Raw genomic sequence first — 15,614 nt, forward strand, 5'->3', positions numbered from 1 at the left:
ATTTGATGAACTTTCAAAACAAGTGGCCTAAAAAACAACAGTAGCAATCTGTCTATACATTTTTACCTGACAGCAACGGCAAAATAATATATCAACATGTCCGGTGCGCTGTCATTTTGACATCACAGGGCAAACCCCTCGCTGGAGGACTCAAGAAGGACAGAAAAGAGCATTATTTAGTTTTAGTTTGAGTGACACCTGCAGAAATTGCGTTGTAGAGAATGATGTACCCTAAGTCCATATCATTTTGGTGGCCCAGTTTGCAAGATCTCCAACAGATGGTTGTGCCTGTGGCTACAAGCCTCAGTTATATCTGAGGCCTGTGATATAAATGGCTCGTCACCTGGGGAATTCTCAGTCACATCTAACTACAGCGCCCACCCCACGATGACCGCACAAACAGGCTGAAGGGGTTCTTTATTCGCTGGAAGTGATATGCAGGTACAATGTTGGTTTCGTCTTCAAGGAAACAAAGGTGAACAATGAGTTGAGGACAGGTAGGAGTGAGGAAACTGTTTCTGAAACTGCCACTCGAATAAAATGACCCACCGTGAGCAGCAAGGTCGACCAGATGGTTGTTTTCCTCAGGCAAAGACGCTCAGGGACACTTGGGGGATATTATGTCGCTATCTTTATTCAAAATGAAAACCCCCAGATCTATCACACACAGCACAATATTCATTACATATTCATCCAGGGTAATTAGGATAATTAATAGAGGAATTCAGCTGACCTTAACTTTTTTTACAAGCGGATTCTTTTACTTACAGGCAGGGACCAGACACAATGTTGAGTTTGATTTTAAAGGTGAGTATTATTTTTTACAGCAGGAAGGTTTGAAAAAGTGTTTTGAAACTCGACACTAACAAACTCACAAGTTGGGTCACAAAGTAGAGACATTTTTTGAGTTCACATGCTGAGCTGAGAAAATGCTCACAGCTGCGCCTCTGCTTTTTCCTAAGAAAGAGCAGGTGGCTGCGCTTACATTCTCCACATGTGCTCCAAAGCCTCATGGGATGCAAAGCAGCAAGGGTTTGAGGCAACTGTCCTCATAACGCAGCTTGGTTTGCTTCATACCATAAGAATCTTTTTAAAACTTGCCAGCTGGAGGAACATTTGTCCCTAGTTTTCATATTTTCTCCGAAATAGCAAAGAGGCATCAGGTCCAGTGTCAACAACACACAACACACACTCTGGTTGGACTCATATGCCGCAGGCACAGTATATTAGAAATGCAGTAAACGGGCAATGCTGCACAGAAACAATAGGTGTGATGTGTTTTCATTGCCTGGGCAGGAATTCTCTGCTCCTCAGCAGGGTGCCAATGGAAGGTTTTAAAGTCTAGCGTTTGAAGTACAAAAAAGTTCCCTTCAAGAAGAAAAGCCAGCTGAGTTCTAAATATTCACTGGCTCACATGCAAAAGTTCTTTCAATTAGTAGAAGAAATAAGTGGCTCAAAGACATTTCCATTATTCTGTGAATCTTTAGCAATCTGTCACAAATTGAGGAGCACTTTATCTGCTTGAAATGTGACAAATTTAATGGTGAAAGTGTCAGCCCTCTTATGGTTTCCTCGCTACAATAAAAGCAATAATAATAATAATAATTTGTGTCCAAGTTGTTGTCTTGGAAGGAGAGCGGCATATTTCTAGATTTGCAAGCACCAGCTTTTTAATTCTTAAGAGAAGCCGTTCACACTGACGCTGTCATCATCATGTTGTCACATGCGCGCACCAGATGGCAGTTGTGACAAATCCCCCACAACCCCCCCTGCACACATGCACTCCCTCCCCCATGTGATGTGGCACAATGACGGGTTAGGTGGTGGTGGACGACGACACAAATGTCTCTACCCCAGGTGTGTTCTGTTCTATTCTAAACCTATTCTAAACACAGCAACAATTGTCGTTTGTACTCAAATCGACTTCCTTTACCGCTGTTTCTTAATTTGACTTTTATTTTGTTTTTTTTACAGTTTGAGTATTTGTTAGGATGTAGTTAGGATGTTAGTCATATGATGTGAAATATAATCCGGCCCAGGATTTTTTGGTGAAAATGTCTGTTTTGGCAGAAAACAATTATGTGAGGGACCTTCAGTGTTGCATTCAGCAGATAAGCCAGAATGCCACATCATCCGTCCATGCCTGTTGTCCAAATTAAAATCCGAAGTGATCTTTCAAGCATGATGATGAATAAAATGGAAATGCGACATGCTCTACTAACTCCTACAGTAATTCCATTACTACTACTGAGGGATTTATTTATCCTGTTGAATGACAGAACCCTCACATGTAATCATTTATTGAAAAACGCTTACCAATCAGCACTAATCCTGTTTTTTTTCTATTGCTGTTTGAAATCCTGATTTCAATTTATGCATATATTTTATGTCAGTATTGGTCTTTGTTTAGCTTTTATCTGTTATAATTTATTTATTGCTGGTATGGATCAATTTTCAATGGTTTTCTTGTAAAAATGTTTCTTTCTTCACAGAGCAAGAATGTTGTAATATACTGTGAACCCTGCAGAGGAATAGCAAATTGTGTTTTTAGAAATAAGTGTTTGTAATGAAGCACTTATCTCTTGTGTGTCTCATTCCCATTGATAATGCATTAATATCAATAATTATATTTTCATTTACATGATTTTCATATGATTTTACATGAACATTCCAGGTTGGGTTTGTTTAGTTTCTTATATAATTTCCCATGACAATTTTGGTTTTCGTTCTTGTGTGAATTTATATACAAAGAGTTTTGTTAAATGTTATTGGTTTACTGAGTGGCCTTGAGAGGTTTATTATCTATTATTGTGGGGATTCCTGCTGTTATTCTATTGTGTACTAACATTACCATTCCATATATTTCTGTTACAAACTAAAATTATTATTACAAGGTACCAATTCCCACCCTCTTTATCATTGTGCCAAATTAGAATATATTTTAAACAGTAACAAGGGCATTTTAAGAAATTATGCTCAGTTGGCTGCAAATTGCCCATTAACAAATATCTTTCTTGGCACTCCTGTGACTAACGATCACCCAACATGACAATAAATGTCATATCCCTACCCCTAATTGGAGATATTCCCTGTTCAAACAAGGGCACGATGTTTATTAGTACAAATTACTTAAACATTGATGACATCAAGGGATAGGTAATCATTCAATGACAACTGCTGCAGAGCAGTTCAAATACCTCTGGTGTATTACTGGACGGACTTCATACCAACTAGGACATAAAACAAGCGAACTAAAAAATGACTGTACACTAATATCTGCATGTAGGGAACATTTCCAAAGAAGTAAATGGCCCTGTGGAGCTGTGGGACTAACCTGCTTTGAACCATAATCATGTCTTGATAAAAGTGGTCAAACATGCAGATCCTCATATCAATGTTGGGCTGAACCACCCACACAGGGGCGCTGACGGCCACACCCCGCGCCTTGATGGGGATCTGTTTGAGACGACATACAAGCAGTCACACATTGTTAAAGAGTGAAGAGATTACCTTTATGTTGTTGGGATATGATGAACAGGCTGTGTCCTACTGAGTCGAGGGATGAGTCAGAGAACTTGATAGAGAAGTCCAGTCTGGCCTCTCCTGGTATGGTCGGGGTAAAAACCAACTCCAGTTTGATGCTTTCCGAAGGTCCAATTTGCCCCTCTCTTACCTAAGGAAGGGGACGGGTCAGTACAACCATGACAATAAAAAAGCAAATTCCCAACAGAATTGAAAAAATGGACTGAAAACATCACAGAAATAGCTTCATATGAAAAGATGCTGTTGAGAATTAATCATGATCGAGAGGAAGAGAGGGGGCCATGGCCATGATTTGAGGAGATGGTATGACTATATTCACTATCTATGATAAGTTCTAAATTGAGTGTGTGAATTACTCTGTATTCGGATGTATACACCAGGATCCACTGTAACCCCATCCAATGCAGCTGTCTGAATGCGTAAAATGAAAAGAAATTTAAAAAAACAACTTAAAAACGAAAAAAATAATTAAAATCAGACGATGCCCACACATGATCAATCTGTGTTGAAGGTGATTTTGCACGAAGAGTTTTACACAGTTTTACTTCACAAACCACAAAACCATTTCCAAACATGGAGCATTATCTGAAATCACTCAGATGTGTCCCTTCAAATGGCATGTCATCAAACCGCTACAAAGCATTCATGCAGCAGCCAACTCAATACTGTGGGACCATGGCAGCTTGATGGATAATCTCCCATTTAATACACCGGCCTTCAACTACAAAATGTGAAAGTATCAGTCAAAATGACTCCACTCAGGCACACGCAACCCACACAGCCATAGCAGCTGCAGAGGAAGAGGCAATGCCCCATTAGCCCCCCAGCAGGAAGATGTAATGAACCCTGAACAACTCAAGAACTTCTTTACATTGGCCAGGAGGCATCAGTGCTAAAAACAAGACCAAATGCTGCAGATTGTCTCTTCAGAGACAGCACAGGTATCCACTCTGAACATATACATGTTGCAGAGGCATTTTTAAACATATGTTGAAATCAATCAAAATCAGTTAATTGTGCAAATGTTTGCTTGATCCTGAGAAGTTATTTTTTTGTGACAACTCAGTGAGCGATGTAATTTAATGCCATGTTAGCAACATATGCTATTTCACGGCAAGTGTGAATTAAATATTACTTAAAATATTCACATCTTTTTGTTTAAAGATACAGGTACAAATGCAGACTTCATCTTTATGCGAGAAGTTGTGTTGACATAGGTGAGTATTTGTGACTGTATTCAATACTTACATTTCCTAAACTTATGTCACTGGCGTCTGTTTGGCTCTCGTCTATCTGGGTACCCACATCTGGTGGCACACAAGCCTCAGGGATGAACAATGAATATGTAGCCGACTCTGTCAACACACACACACACACACACACACACACAGAGCATCTTTAGTGATGAGTGGCTGATCCCGCGAAAAACAAAACACGTAACACTGTTATATGCTGTTTTGTAACATAAAATAAAGTTCGCACTTATTATGTTAAACAATAATCAATTGTCTGTGTAACAGTCAAAATGCGTATAAATGTGCACTTCAAGAGTTGCTATGAATTTAACTGCAGAATAGAAGTAAGAATTCTTCATTACTGCCAATACCACAAACAATAGTAGCAGCAGACAGGGAGGAGGTAGAGAAGAAACTCTACCTCCTCCCTGTCTGCTGTTTGTGTTCTTTTTGTTACTTTTGTGTTGGGGAAACACATGCATCATCATTTGAACAAAATAGCAACTACAGCACTTTTACAGTAGTAGTCCCCAAATGCCACACCAGCAACTTAAAACATTTGGCAAAGATAAGGTGGAACTTTTCCAACATGGTGACAAAACTGAGACAGAGCTATTTTAAAGCAGACTGCTCAGAAACCAACAGAACAGAGACAAAAGGCTGAACAGCTTATCCAGGCATCAGTGGAGGAAATTGCTGAGCAAAGTGATGAAGACGTCAGATCTGAGGGAACATTAATGAGACTATGCTTCCCTGTCCCCAGCTGTGAGAAGGTGAAGCCACCAACACAAAAAAAATTGTCGCTCCTGTAAATGTGTATGTAAACAGGCCATCTTTCACTCTTATCTTGATGACAAAATATTGTCACATTGGCAAAACTACTGAAAATGCATTGAGACATATATGACAGGAACACTTTTGAAGTTGCATTTGATGGAGGTCTACACTCAGTGTGGCAATTTCCAGTTGAAATAATGTGTGTTATGAAAGAGAAGACAAAGAAAAATATGTAGCATTAGCCTGCGTACATGTGTATATACTGTATGTGCATGTATGTAAAATATACTGACCTGGGTGGGTTTGCTGCGATGCCACAGACAGATCCTGTTCGAGTTGCTTTGGTTGGAGTTCTCCAGTAGACACAGATGTGGAGATCGGCTGGTCATTCAATGTCATGTTTTGACTGCTTGTATACTGTTAGCCGACAACACACACGTATGTCATATCGTTACAGCACAGAACAAGCAGCTATGGGACATGGTGCAGACTAATTTCAGTGAAACACCTTAAAAATGTAAAATCATAAATGCAATTGTGATAATCAAAGCAACAGCACCCGTTTAAGTCCACATTTACAGGCTGACCTGGCACATGTTGGCAGAGTCCTTAAAAGTCATCTGGGCATGGCGAGTTGCTGGAATGGGAGATGTGGACGTGTCCAAGCTAAATAGGGTGGCCAGTGCACCCTTGTTACTCAAGGTGATTGTCCGTGAAATAGTCTGGCCCACTATATGCGAACCAAAGTCAATAAACTGGCTGTCAACCTCCAGCTGGAGACGACACACACACACATATTGTGTTATTAAAATCAGCAACACATAACCGACAGCTTGAGTACATACATAATAAATGCATTGATGTAAAAATAATTTACATTTGGTTAAGTGAGATAACCTGTCATTCAATGTTCAGTGTCTCACAAGATGATCAGGATGCAGGCATATTAATTCATCACTATATTTCCTACATTCTGTTCATATTGAATGTGGCTATAATGTATGACTACACAAAACAACATCTTGATGTTGATTCCAGAAGAACATGAGTGACGACAGAAACCGGAAAGGCAACAAAAAGACCTTTGTAAGTCTTGTGCTATATTTTTCTGCAGTACTTACTTCACATTTCTTTTTGCTGCATCTGACAGGCACAGAAAACTGACCCATTGTTGATGCAAACTGGACCTCTCCTTCCAGGTCCTCATTGATCTGCAGGGATCAGATTATGGGAACATACTGCTTTATAAGTGTGCTGGCTATCTGACATTGAATTTACTGGAAGATGAAGATTTGAACAAAGTGTGCGAGAGGAGACAGATAAGAGATCATGGTAATTACAATGAGCTGTATGGAGGAAAGACATTTTAATGGCATCTTATTTGTAAACCACCCAATGCTGCAGCTAATATCTTGTGTTTATTTTTGCCTTGTATAGCCCAGTATCATGATCGATGTGTGATATAAATGTGCAAAGCTATATACAAAGGAAATGAATGAATGAATCAATTTTCCTATCATGTTTGTCTAAACCCAGACCTACAGCCAAGCTGCTTTTCTTTGTGTATAGCCTAACAAAGGCTGTAAGTTAGGAATCACTGCTAGCTTGGCTGCGTCCAGTGAGGACAGAATCCACCTACTGGAGCCTCTAAGATCACTGTTGAGCACGAAACGCTATCCTTCCTTTGTTTTATCTGAGACAAACAGAGGAAAAACATAAGCAACCATTTTATCTTTGACTTGTAATCGTTGCCAAGCAACAAGGGAATTCACTTCACATTGATGTTTCTGCTCAGAGGAAGCAGAAGTAAGCGATGTCCAAATCACTCCCTTTCTTCCACTGGAAAGTGTGTTATATTTGCGTGATTGAATTATGATCCCTCAACACAAGTGTCTAATCCATTTTATTTGAAGTGAGTGCCTGACAAGAATTCTTAAATGAGTGAAGGAGATGAATTCAGAAATAGCCATAGTTTGCGCATGTTTGGTACATATAGAATCCCACAAATAAATGGTCTATTGAAAGTCCCATGCACTGTAGTAAGAGTTGTTTACCGTCGGTTGAAAAACAGCCTGTATGTCAAAGGACATCCCTGTTGACAAAGGACCTGGACGCTCAAAGCTGAAACAAAATAAAATAATGAGTTAATGAGAATTCTTAGAAGGAAAATATTACAGGATATCAAATAATTTACACTAGCATAGATCTGTATAGTGTGACCAGCAGGTTTGGTGTAATCACTGAACCGGACCTTCAAGTGTATGATGGAATGCTACATGGATTAATAATTCTGGTGATTATTATAAAAAGTGTATTGTATATTCATCGGAATCTCTTTCTTATGTTCTTTTATATTATTCAGTTTCTTATTGGTACCGCTAGGAGATTGACTAAAAAGACACATAATGTAAAATAGAACAGGTCACAGGGGATTGAATGCTGAATTGGAAAAAGCTCTTAGAGTCCTATATAAAGTGCTGCAAACGAGGCCATATTTTGCAGTACTGTATATGCAGTGCTGAAGAGTGATGAAGCTGTGAATGCGACTCTACACAAAATGTGCTATACACGGCAAATGCCACACAGTAAAGATCAATGATGAACTGGCCATTCTTAAAACCATAGAACTATAGTCAACATTTCAACTTTATATGAGAAATGAAGCCCATGTCAGACAAATGTATCCTCAAATCAACATACTGACCCCTCACTTCAAGTACAGACTCCTCATACATGCATGAATATAAGGTCATTGACAAATGTCCTCCATTTTATTTTAATTTATTAGACGCACTTTGAATAGTGTGTCTAATAAACTATTTCTCTGTGAACTCTTGTGTGCAGACAAATAAGTTCAGCTCTTGGACAGCAAAACTTTTTTGACAGATTGCAAGTACTTGAGAAAATGGAGAGAGAATACGGAGAAGCCAATAGTAAATATTTGAGCTAGCTGGTTTTATCACATCCAATATATGGAGGGTAAAATTCTATCTCAGTCGCAGAAGCTTTTACACAAATAAAAAGGCTGGGAAGATGGGCTGAAGAGAGTGAGACGTCACTTTCAGGGAAAAGCCAATAAAGTGGGCTACTTTCTCAGTTGATTTTTGCAAGAACGCCTTACAGACTGCCATAGCTGACTGCCTGCATTAAATAAAACAAGCAAAGCTCACACAAGCGCAAGGCTCGCTCTTAATCCCTCTCGAGGGATGAAAATATTTATTACGCAAACAGTCATTTCACGCAAATCTGTTCTTGTAAGCTCTCAGCTCTTAGAAATCTGAAATCAGTTCATTATTCTGTAATTTTTCTTTCCAAATGCATTGTCCAGACTTATGACTGAGGTAAAAAGAACTCCTCCTCCAGCCTTTTCAATGGGTAATTTTCTTACTACAGATAGTGAGGATCAAATCAACTACCATCTGGACTGGCAGGTTTTTAAGATGCTCAGTATGTTATAGCTAACTATCTTATGGGCTATTTACTGATGTGTAAGAAATAACATTTTGACGACTTATCAAGAGTCGTAAGTCCTAACACAAGACCAGTCTCCATGTTTTGTAGGAATGAGACAATACATTAGTAGTTGAACAATGGCAATGTTGCTCTAACTTTTCCTGGCTCCCGGGCCAGAGTCAAGCTGCATTCCGGTCTAATTTGGTCAACAGACTGTTGTTTACAGCAAAGGTCTGCTGGTTCTGCCACTCTAGGGTCAGAAAGGTAACTGGAAAAATTCACACAGCAGCTCAGCTCCAGTGGAACTGCTGAGGAGTTGCCCATCCACGACTGCGGACTTACTCAGCAGCTTTCAGGTGGGACTATAGTCCTGAAAAAGATAGCACCACCAAACGTACTGCATTTCGGTTTGGCCACTTCTCGCAACTCGCAACTCAGATCATGACTACACAGATCCCAGAGGGAGGTCTTCCTCTCAGCAACCCATTTAAAATAAATGCAAGGAAGCGACACAAAAACACATCAAGAACACGTTTTTTGTCAAGTCTGGCAAGCCTGCACTTTTTTGTTTGTCCTAGTCGTGTAAAGATACAGCACTACTCATTATAGCATTCTGACAATCTGTACCTGCGCTGGCTTGGAGGGAGATGCTACTGTAGGGTGATGGGAAGCCATTTTTAGAAACTCAGGGGGATGCACAGGGAACCATGAGCTGCTGTGAAGAAGCATAATTTGCTTCTGGTTTATGTCTCTCTCTCTTCTGGCTGAGCCATAGAGGATTTGCAGCTGTCACCACCTTTCTCGATAGACTTTGAAGTAGCAGCGTGCGTGTTTGCGACATGTGAGTTAAGAATAGGATTCTAGAAGGTGATATGTTCGGACATGTGTCCTGTGGAAAGGTTCAAGAACGGTGCCAGTTTCCAGGAGCTCCTGCTGTAGCCTAGATGCTTCGCGTTGTCACGCAGAGAGGGAGGAGAAATGAATAAACCACATCAAATCAAGAAAGGCTGATGGGAGAGTGATATGCAGTGAGTGACCTGTAGAACAATGCCTCCCTGACGGCCTGTGGGCTGCTGGCAGGCTTAGAGAGGAGATAGCAGAGACGTCAACTGACTCACTCAGCTGAGCCTCATGAGAAGAATTGTAAGCATGGTGATCGAAGTTGGCGTCCACACTCTATGTGGGAGGACAAGCTTTGCTTTCACGATCACTCCTTCGACTTTTGAAATGACAAGACGGGCCTGTATTCAATTTCTCAGTATGACCATACATGAGCAGATGTTTCCCTGCGATAACCGAAGCTCTTAAACATATAGTGAATCTCAAAAAACTTTTAAATTTGCTGTTGTAAACAGCAGAATTCCATCCCTTGTCTCATATCTGAATTAAATATTAAAAACAACTACGAATCTGCTGAGAGAACAAATGAAGCAATGTTGCTGCAATTTTACTGTCTCTTTTATCTGTGTATGATGAATATTTCCATATTTCAGCTTAGATTCTCTTTGAGGTTGGCTTCTGAGAGCTATATGTATTTCTTCCCACAGAAATACAGAATTGATTTGTCCCACTGTGAAACATAAAAGCTGTTTTAAAGCTCCAGTCTGTGAAATAAAATCCCTGGAATGAACCTTCAGACTGGGTGCACGACAACACATTAGACTGACAATTTAAAGGGACCAGTCACCAAAAACAGTCTCTAAGACTTAATCTCAATAGCAGGACTTTGACACAAGGTGTTTCTTGTCTACTTCATGCAAAATACACTCCTTTCATCCACACTCTTACCTAATTTTCAGCATGTTAAAATCTTACTTGATTGAGATAAAATCATGCAGCTTAGCAGAAACCCCAACAAGCTTTAAGTGGTTGGTGATGTAACTGACGTTTGTCAGGATGACTTTCTTCTTATATGTTTCTCCAACTTGGAAATCCTACAACAGACAACAGAAGCTGAACAATAAAAGCCTGTTCATAGTAAAAAAACGTTAAATACATGACATCTTTTGAGTGATGAAAAAAAGCAGTCCTGAGGTACCTTGAAAATGATGACCTCTGGTTTACTCATGAAGGAGGCCCTTCAGCTCCTTCCGACAAACCTTTCTGGAAGGTATGTTGCGCGTTCCACTGGCTACTGCATGTTTATTTTGCCTTTCTTGATTCTGCATCAACTTAGCCTTCTCATTCAATGGCGTCTGTAAGCACACAAGATTGTTAAACCCATAAACCCCATTTGAGGGAAACTGAAGCATTTCAACACCATTAAATATCAAAATGTACTTCACTGAGCCGAGTACAGGCTATTTCTATGGACTGCTCTCTGGGTGTTAATATTTAGTTAGTAATCAATTGAAAAAAAATGACTAAAAGTAATGTTGTCTGTGTTTATTACATACTACTACATTTTTAACCATTCCAAATTATCATTCCAGATTTATTACACACGACATCATAGAATTCTGTATTATATGTGTTGCAAAGTTGTATGTTGTGAGTTTAAAAACTTTTTATTCTTCTTATTGCACATTTACTCTTATTTTGTTTTGTATTATGTATTATTATTGTATTATTATACAGACAATGCATCATTCCACTCATCCTCACAAATCATCTCCTTAGCCTGGTTTCATTGCAGTGCTCCTCCTTCTACCATTACTCTGTTGAGACATAGCCTTTGATAAGGGCATCAGTCTGATCTGTATGTAAGGAGATCACTTCCACTAGACACATCACTTGCTCAAAAGCTCTGGGCTGCACTGTGCTCGCTCAGAGGCCTCAAAAGCCCCCAGCACAATGAGAAGTGATGTCTGTCACCCCACATTTCATGAGTATCTGCTGCCGGATGAGACAGAGACAACACACCTCCATGGCAATGGGCAGTAAACATCTCTATCATCACGTGAGCTGTACTGTAAACTGTAGTTTATTCTCAGATATCTCTCAAATGTATTAATAATAATAATAATAATAATAATAATAATTGGATTACAGCATTATCATTACAGCTTCAGTTGAGCAGCGTTGTCGCACAGTGACTAGATCATTAACTGACCCATTGTTCCAGCACTAAATAGAAAGATTCCTGATCTCAAACTGTTAATTCAAATAGTGTCAGGAACGATGTCTCCACCCTGCCCCAGTCACTCTACACGTACATGTCCCCAGCAAATTAGTGTCAAGGAGGAACAAGAAGATCCCTCAGTGTCTTCCCTGTCTGCATGTTTGTTGGAACGCACTAACAAGTGAGAGGTACTGGAAAAAGAGCCTGGGGTTTAGCCCGTTCTTAGACTCCAGTCCAAAGAAATATACTGGATTAAACCTTCAATCCATTTTTTTTTTTTTGGAAAAATTGAATGAAATACAGTCTGTCGATGGAAAAACTTAAGCTTCAATGCGGGCGGGCGGGCTTTCTGTTAAGGAATATGCACTGAGCTCATCCACAGAAATGGAAATAGATGATGAACCTGCAGTGAAAGCATGACATGATTTATGAGTGCTTAATTTTAGAAGCTTGAGGGGCTTTGCTTTGGCTGGCAGGGGATGTTGTTTTAGTGCACCTTGTACATCTGGTCCCATAGCCCAGAGAACTCCGGCTCAGCCATGCTGTCACAACAGCTCTCATGGTACACTTCGTGTTGTGTGGTTTCCTCCAGGTCCTCTGGGTCAGAGGAAACTGATGATGGGCTGCTGCTATCACTGAACTTTCTTAACTGCCGGAATAATACAAACACACTGGTCATAAGTGGCCAAAATGAGTCTGTTTAAATTCATTTCACAAAAAAATCACTCACAGTTGTCTCACTCTCTTCTGTGCCTAAAGGGTGGTCAGCGTCCTGGTACTTTTGGAGCTTCTCTATCACACTCCTCTGGGGTGGCTTCTTGTTGGAGGGTTTAGGAAGATGTGCCTGGTGCCTGCCTTTTCTTTTCGCCAGCTGCTCCTCCTGAAGGATTTTGTCCAGAGTCTCCACTCTCTTTGACCTCTGCTTCTCCTCAAATTCTCTAAGTAGGGAAAATCAACAATGCTGCATAATACAGAAATGGGGTCATGTATTCCTCAGCGCACATTGAGAGAAAACACCCACACGCTCCTACTACACAACTGCATGGAGTAGGAGTGGATGACGTGTATGTAGGAGAGTGGAGGAGAGGAGAGGAGAGGAGAGGAGAGGAGAGGAGAGGAGAGGAGGAGGAGTGGAGAGGAGAGGAGAGGAGAGGAGAGGAGAGAACATACTCTTGTTTTGCTCTGATCTCCTCTAGTTGTTTCTGCTGGTACATATGCCTGGTGCTATTGATGCCTTGAGCCTGCAGGATTTTCTCAGATGACACTGTTGCTCTTCTTTCTTCTGGGCGTTTGCTTTGGCTCTGCTTCGCTGGATGTGAAGGGTCTTCTAAAGACATGACATAGGCCTGATATGATACTGATGATTCTGATGTTTCCGATTTCTCTGTCAGTAGAAATGAAAAAGCCTCTTGGGTGCCTTCATCTACAACAACCCATGCTCCAGTTCTAGGTTGTTCAGGCTGCTCTCCTTTGTCTGGTTACTTCTAACAACATGCTACCAGATGTATATGTACAGACACACCAAATAGTTTTGTATTAGGTCCTTAATATTAATATCGCTGGGGGATTACACTCCCCCCAAAATCTTTTCTACTCAGTTTTGAACACTGAATGCTGTCCTGTGTGTCTTACCATCAGTTTACATTGTCTATCAGTTGCAGTTTGTTGTTGTTGTTTGGGTACACAGAAGTTTAAAAAGCTAAAAAGCTCATTTAATGTTTTTATGCTTCCATGGAAACTCCTGGGCAGGCACAATATTTTTAAGCAGCTTGAAGGCAGAGACTAAATTAGCACGCACATAAACGGTGGTGCCTCTAACGCTCTGCCATAATGCACAATACTGATTCTGTTCACAATGTGCACAACATTACCAGTACCAGCAGCATCCATACATGCCTTGACGACACTCATACAAATATGTATGTTTTTATGCACTCACAATGCTCCTCCTTAGCTCTGCCTGTCTTAGAAATTCCACATTAGGCAAAGTAGCATGTAATGCATCAGTAAATATAGAGCATATTTGATGAGATGCTCATAATTAAGTATGATCATAATGCTTAAGAGATATAACAGTTGTAGGAATTGTAAATAATACAGGGAGCTATGACTGGTGGAGCCATGATGACATTACTCTACAGTATCAACATGGGAGGGTCCTATAGCTTACTTGTGTGGTTGCAATGTTAGATTTCAGAGACTCGACAGCCTGTATCCTCTTTTCATGACTTCCCTTTTCTGCTGCTCCCTTGCAGCCTCTTGCTGATGCGTCCTAAATAAAAAAAGGTATGATACAAAGTTTCAATTGGCTCAGACATAAGATGCACACAATGAATGGGGGGGAAACCTGATTTGCTGCACTAAATAATACTTGTTTATGACTGGAAGGCATGGTTCATTTTCTTGCTTTTGGGATTTGTTGTCAGCGATCCATCAAAATTTGAACAAGGCAATATTTTAGCATTTCAGGTTCCTTGCTTCATTTGTAAACATGGTGGGCAGTGACACCTAAGTCTGAGATATATGCTTCTCATGAATTCAAATTTCATACACATAATTTTTCTTTTTTTTTCCTTGTGATTTTTACAAAATATATCAACAATAATTAATCACTTTTTACAGCTCAAATCTGTTTTTACTTTTGACAGAAAATGTCAATGGTACGTTTTTCCTCCTCTTAGCCCTCTTCATTGTTTTACTTAAGTTACTTACCTTTCAGTTGTCACTCTCAAGTACTTGGCAGCTATTTTCGGTTTGCCCGGCCATCTTCAATTTGTTTCTGCAACTCGGTCGACTGTTTCTTCAGCAGAGCTGCCTGTGTACTGTCGGGAAGTCACATAAACACTTAAACACACAAAACATATTGGTCTGTATATGACCAATTAAGATTTATAGAAATAATACACATATTTTCACATTAATATGTTAATATGACACAGCTCAGTGTGCCTCAGTAATGATACATCTGCCTCTCATTATTATGATATGTATATGACATACATGTTTTGGGTTTTTCTTGCACAACTGCTATAGCTGTCAAAATGATTTTGAAGGTTCTTGATTAGCTGTAGGAACATTTTTGCGCTCGTTTTGTATGTTATATATGGTGAATGACAATCAAGGCACTCTGACTTTGACTTTGACCTTCTGCAAAGTGATTTTATATTGTCATTTCAAAGCATAACAGAGCATGACAGAAAACACGGTTCTTACTCCCTGAGATGCTGCATCCTGAACTGCAGTTTCTGGCTTGCGTTTCTCTCCAGCTGCAGCCTTCTTGCTGCCTTCTGAGCCTTGAGGACTTGAAAGTCATGCTCCTCATCATGCACCTCCTGCCGAAGTGAGGAGAACCTGCCAAGCTCCACCTCCACCTCACTCAGCTCCCATCTGGGAAGAAACACAGATTGGTTAGGACGGACCTGTCCTAAACAAAACAAGACTGATACGAATACAACACCCCCAGTGAATGCAAACTACCCACAATGAGGTTGAAGCAATTAAAAATGTGTGTCACCAATTCAGTCGCACCTCTCCACCGAGGAGTT

The 15,614-nt window shown here is 40.2% G+C and overlaps 1 protein-coding gene across 1 annotated transcript in view; it reads right to left on the minus strand.

Annotated features, from left to right (window-relative positions):
• Positions 1 to 15,456, minus strand: part of LOC144739308 (cilia- and flagella-associated protein 74-like) — a gene marked incomplete at both ends in the record, with an annotated part of 28,717 nt that extends 13,261 nt beyond the window's left edge. The window contains 15 exon segments of the mRNA XM_078622273.1: positions 3,335 to 3,456; positions 3,551 to 3,673; positions 6,143 to 6,328; positions 6,677 to 6,766; positions 7,610 to 7,676; positions 10,824 to 10,942; positions 11,047 to 11,086; positions 11,160 to 11,203; positions 12,566 to 12,718; positions 12,800 to 13,007; positions 13,240 to 13,318; positions 13,321 to 13,396; positions 14,240 to 14,292; positions 14,295 to 14,341; positions 15,283 to 15,456. Coding sequence (XP_078478399.1) covers positions 3,335 to 3,456; positions 3,551 to 3,673; positions 6,143 to 6,328; positions 6,677 to 6,766; positions 7,610 to 7,676; positions 10,824 to 10,942; positions 11,047 to 11,086; positions 11,160 to 11,203; positions 12,566 to 12,718; positions 12,800 to 13,007; positions 13,240 to 13,318; positions 13,321 to 13,396; positions 14,240 to 14,292; positions 14,295 to 14,341; positions 15,283 to 15,456 — 1,581 coding nt within the window.
• Between the last annotated feature and the right edge of the window lie 158 nt (positions 15,457 to 15,614).

Source organism: Lampetra planeri, unplaced genomic scaffold (genome assembly GCF_965212315.1).
Source record: "Lampetra planeri unplaced genomic scaffold, kcLamPlan1.2.h2 scaffold_1425, whole genome shotgun sequence".
In the NCBI taxonomy this organism is placed as follows: domain Eukaryota; kingdom Metazoa; phylum Chordata; class Hyperoartia; order Petromyzontiformes; family Petromyzontidae; genus Lampetra; species Lampetra planeri.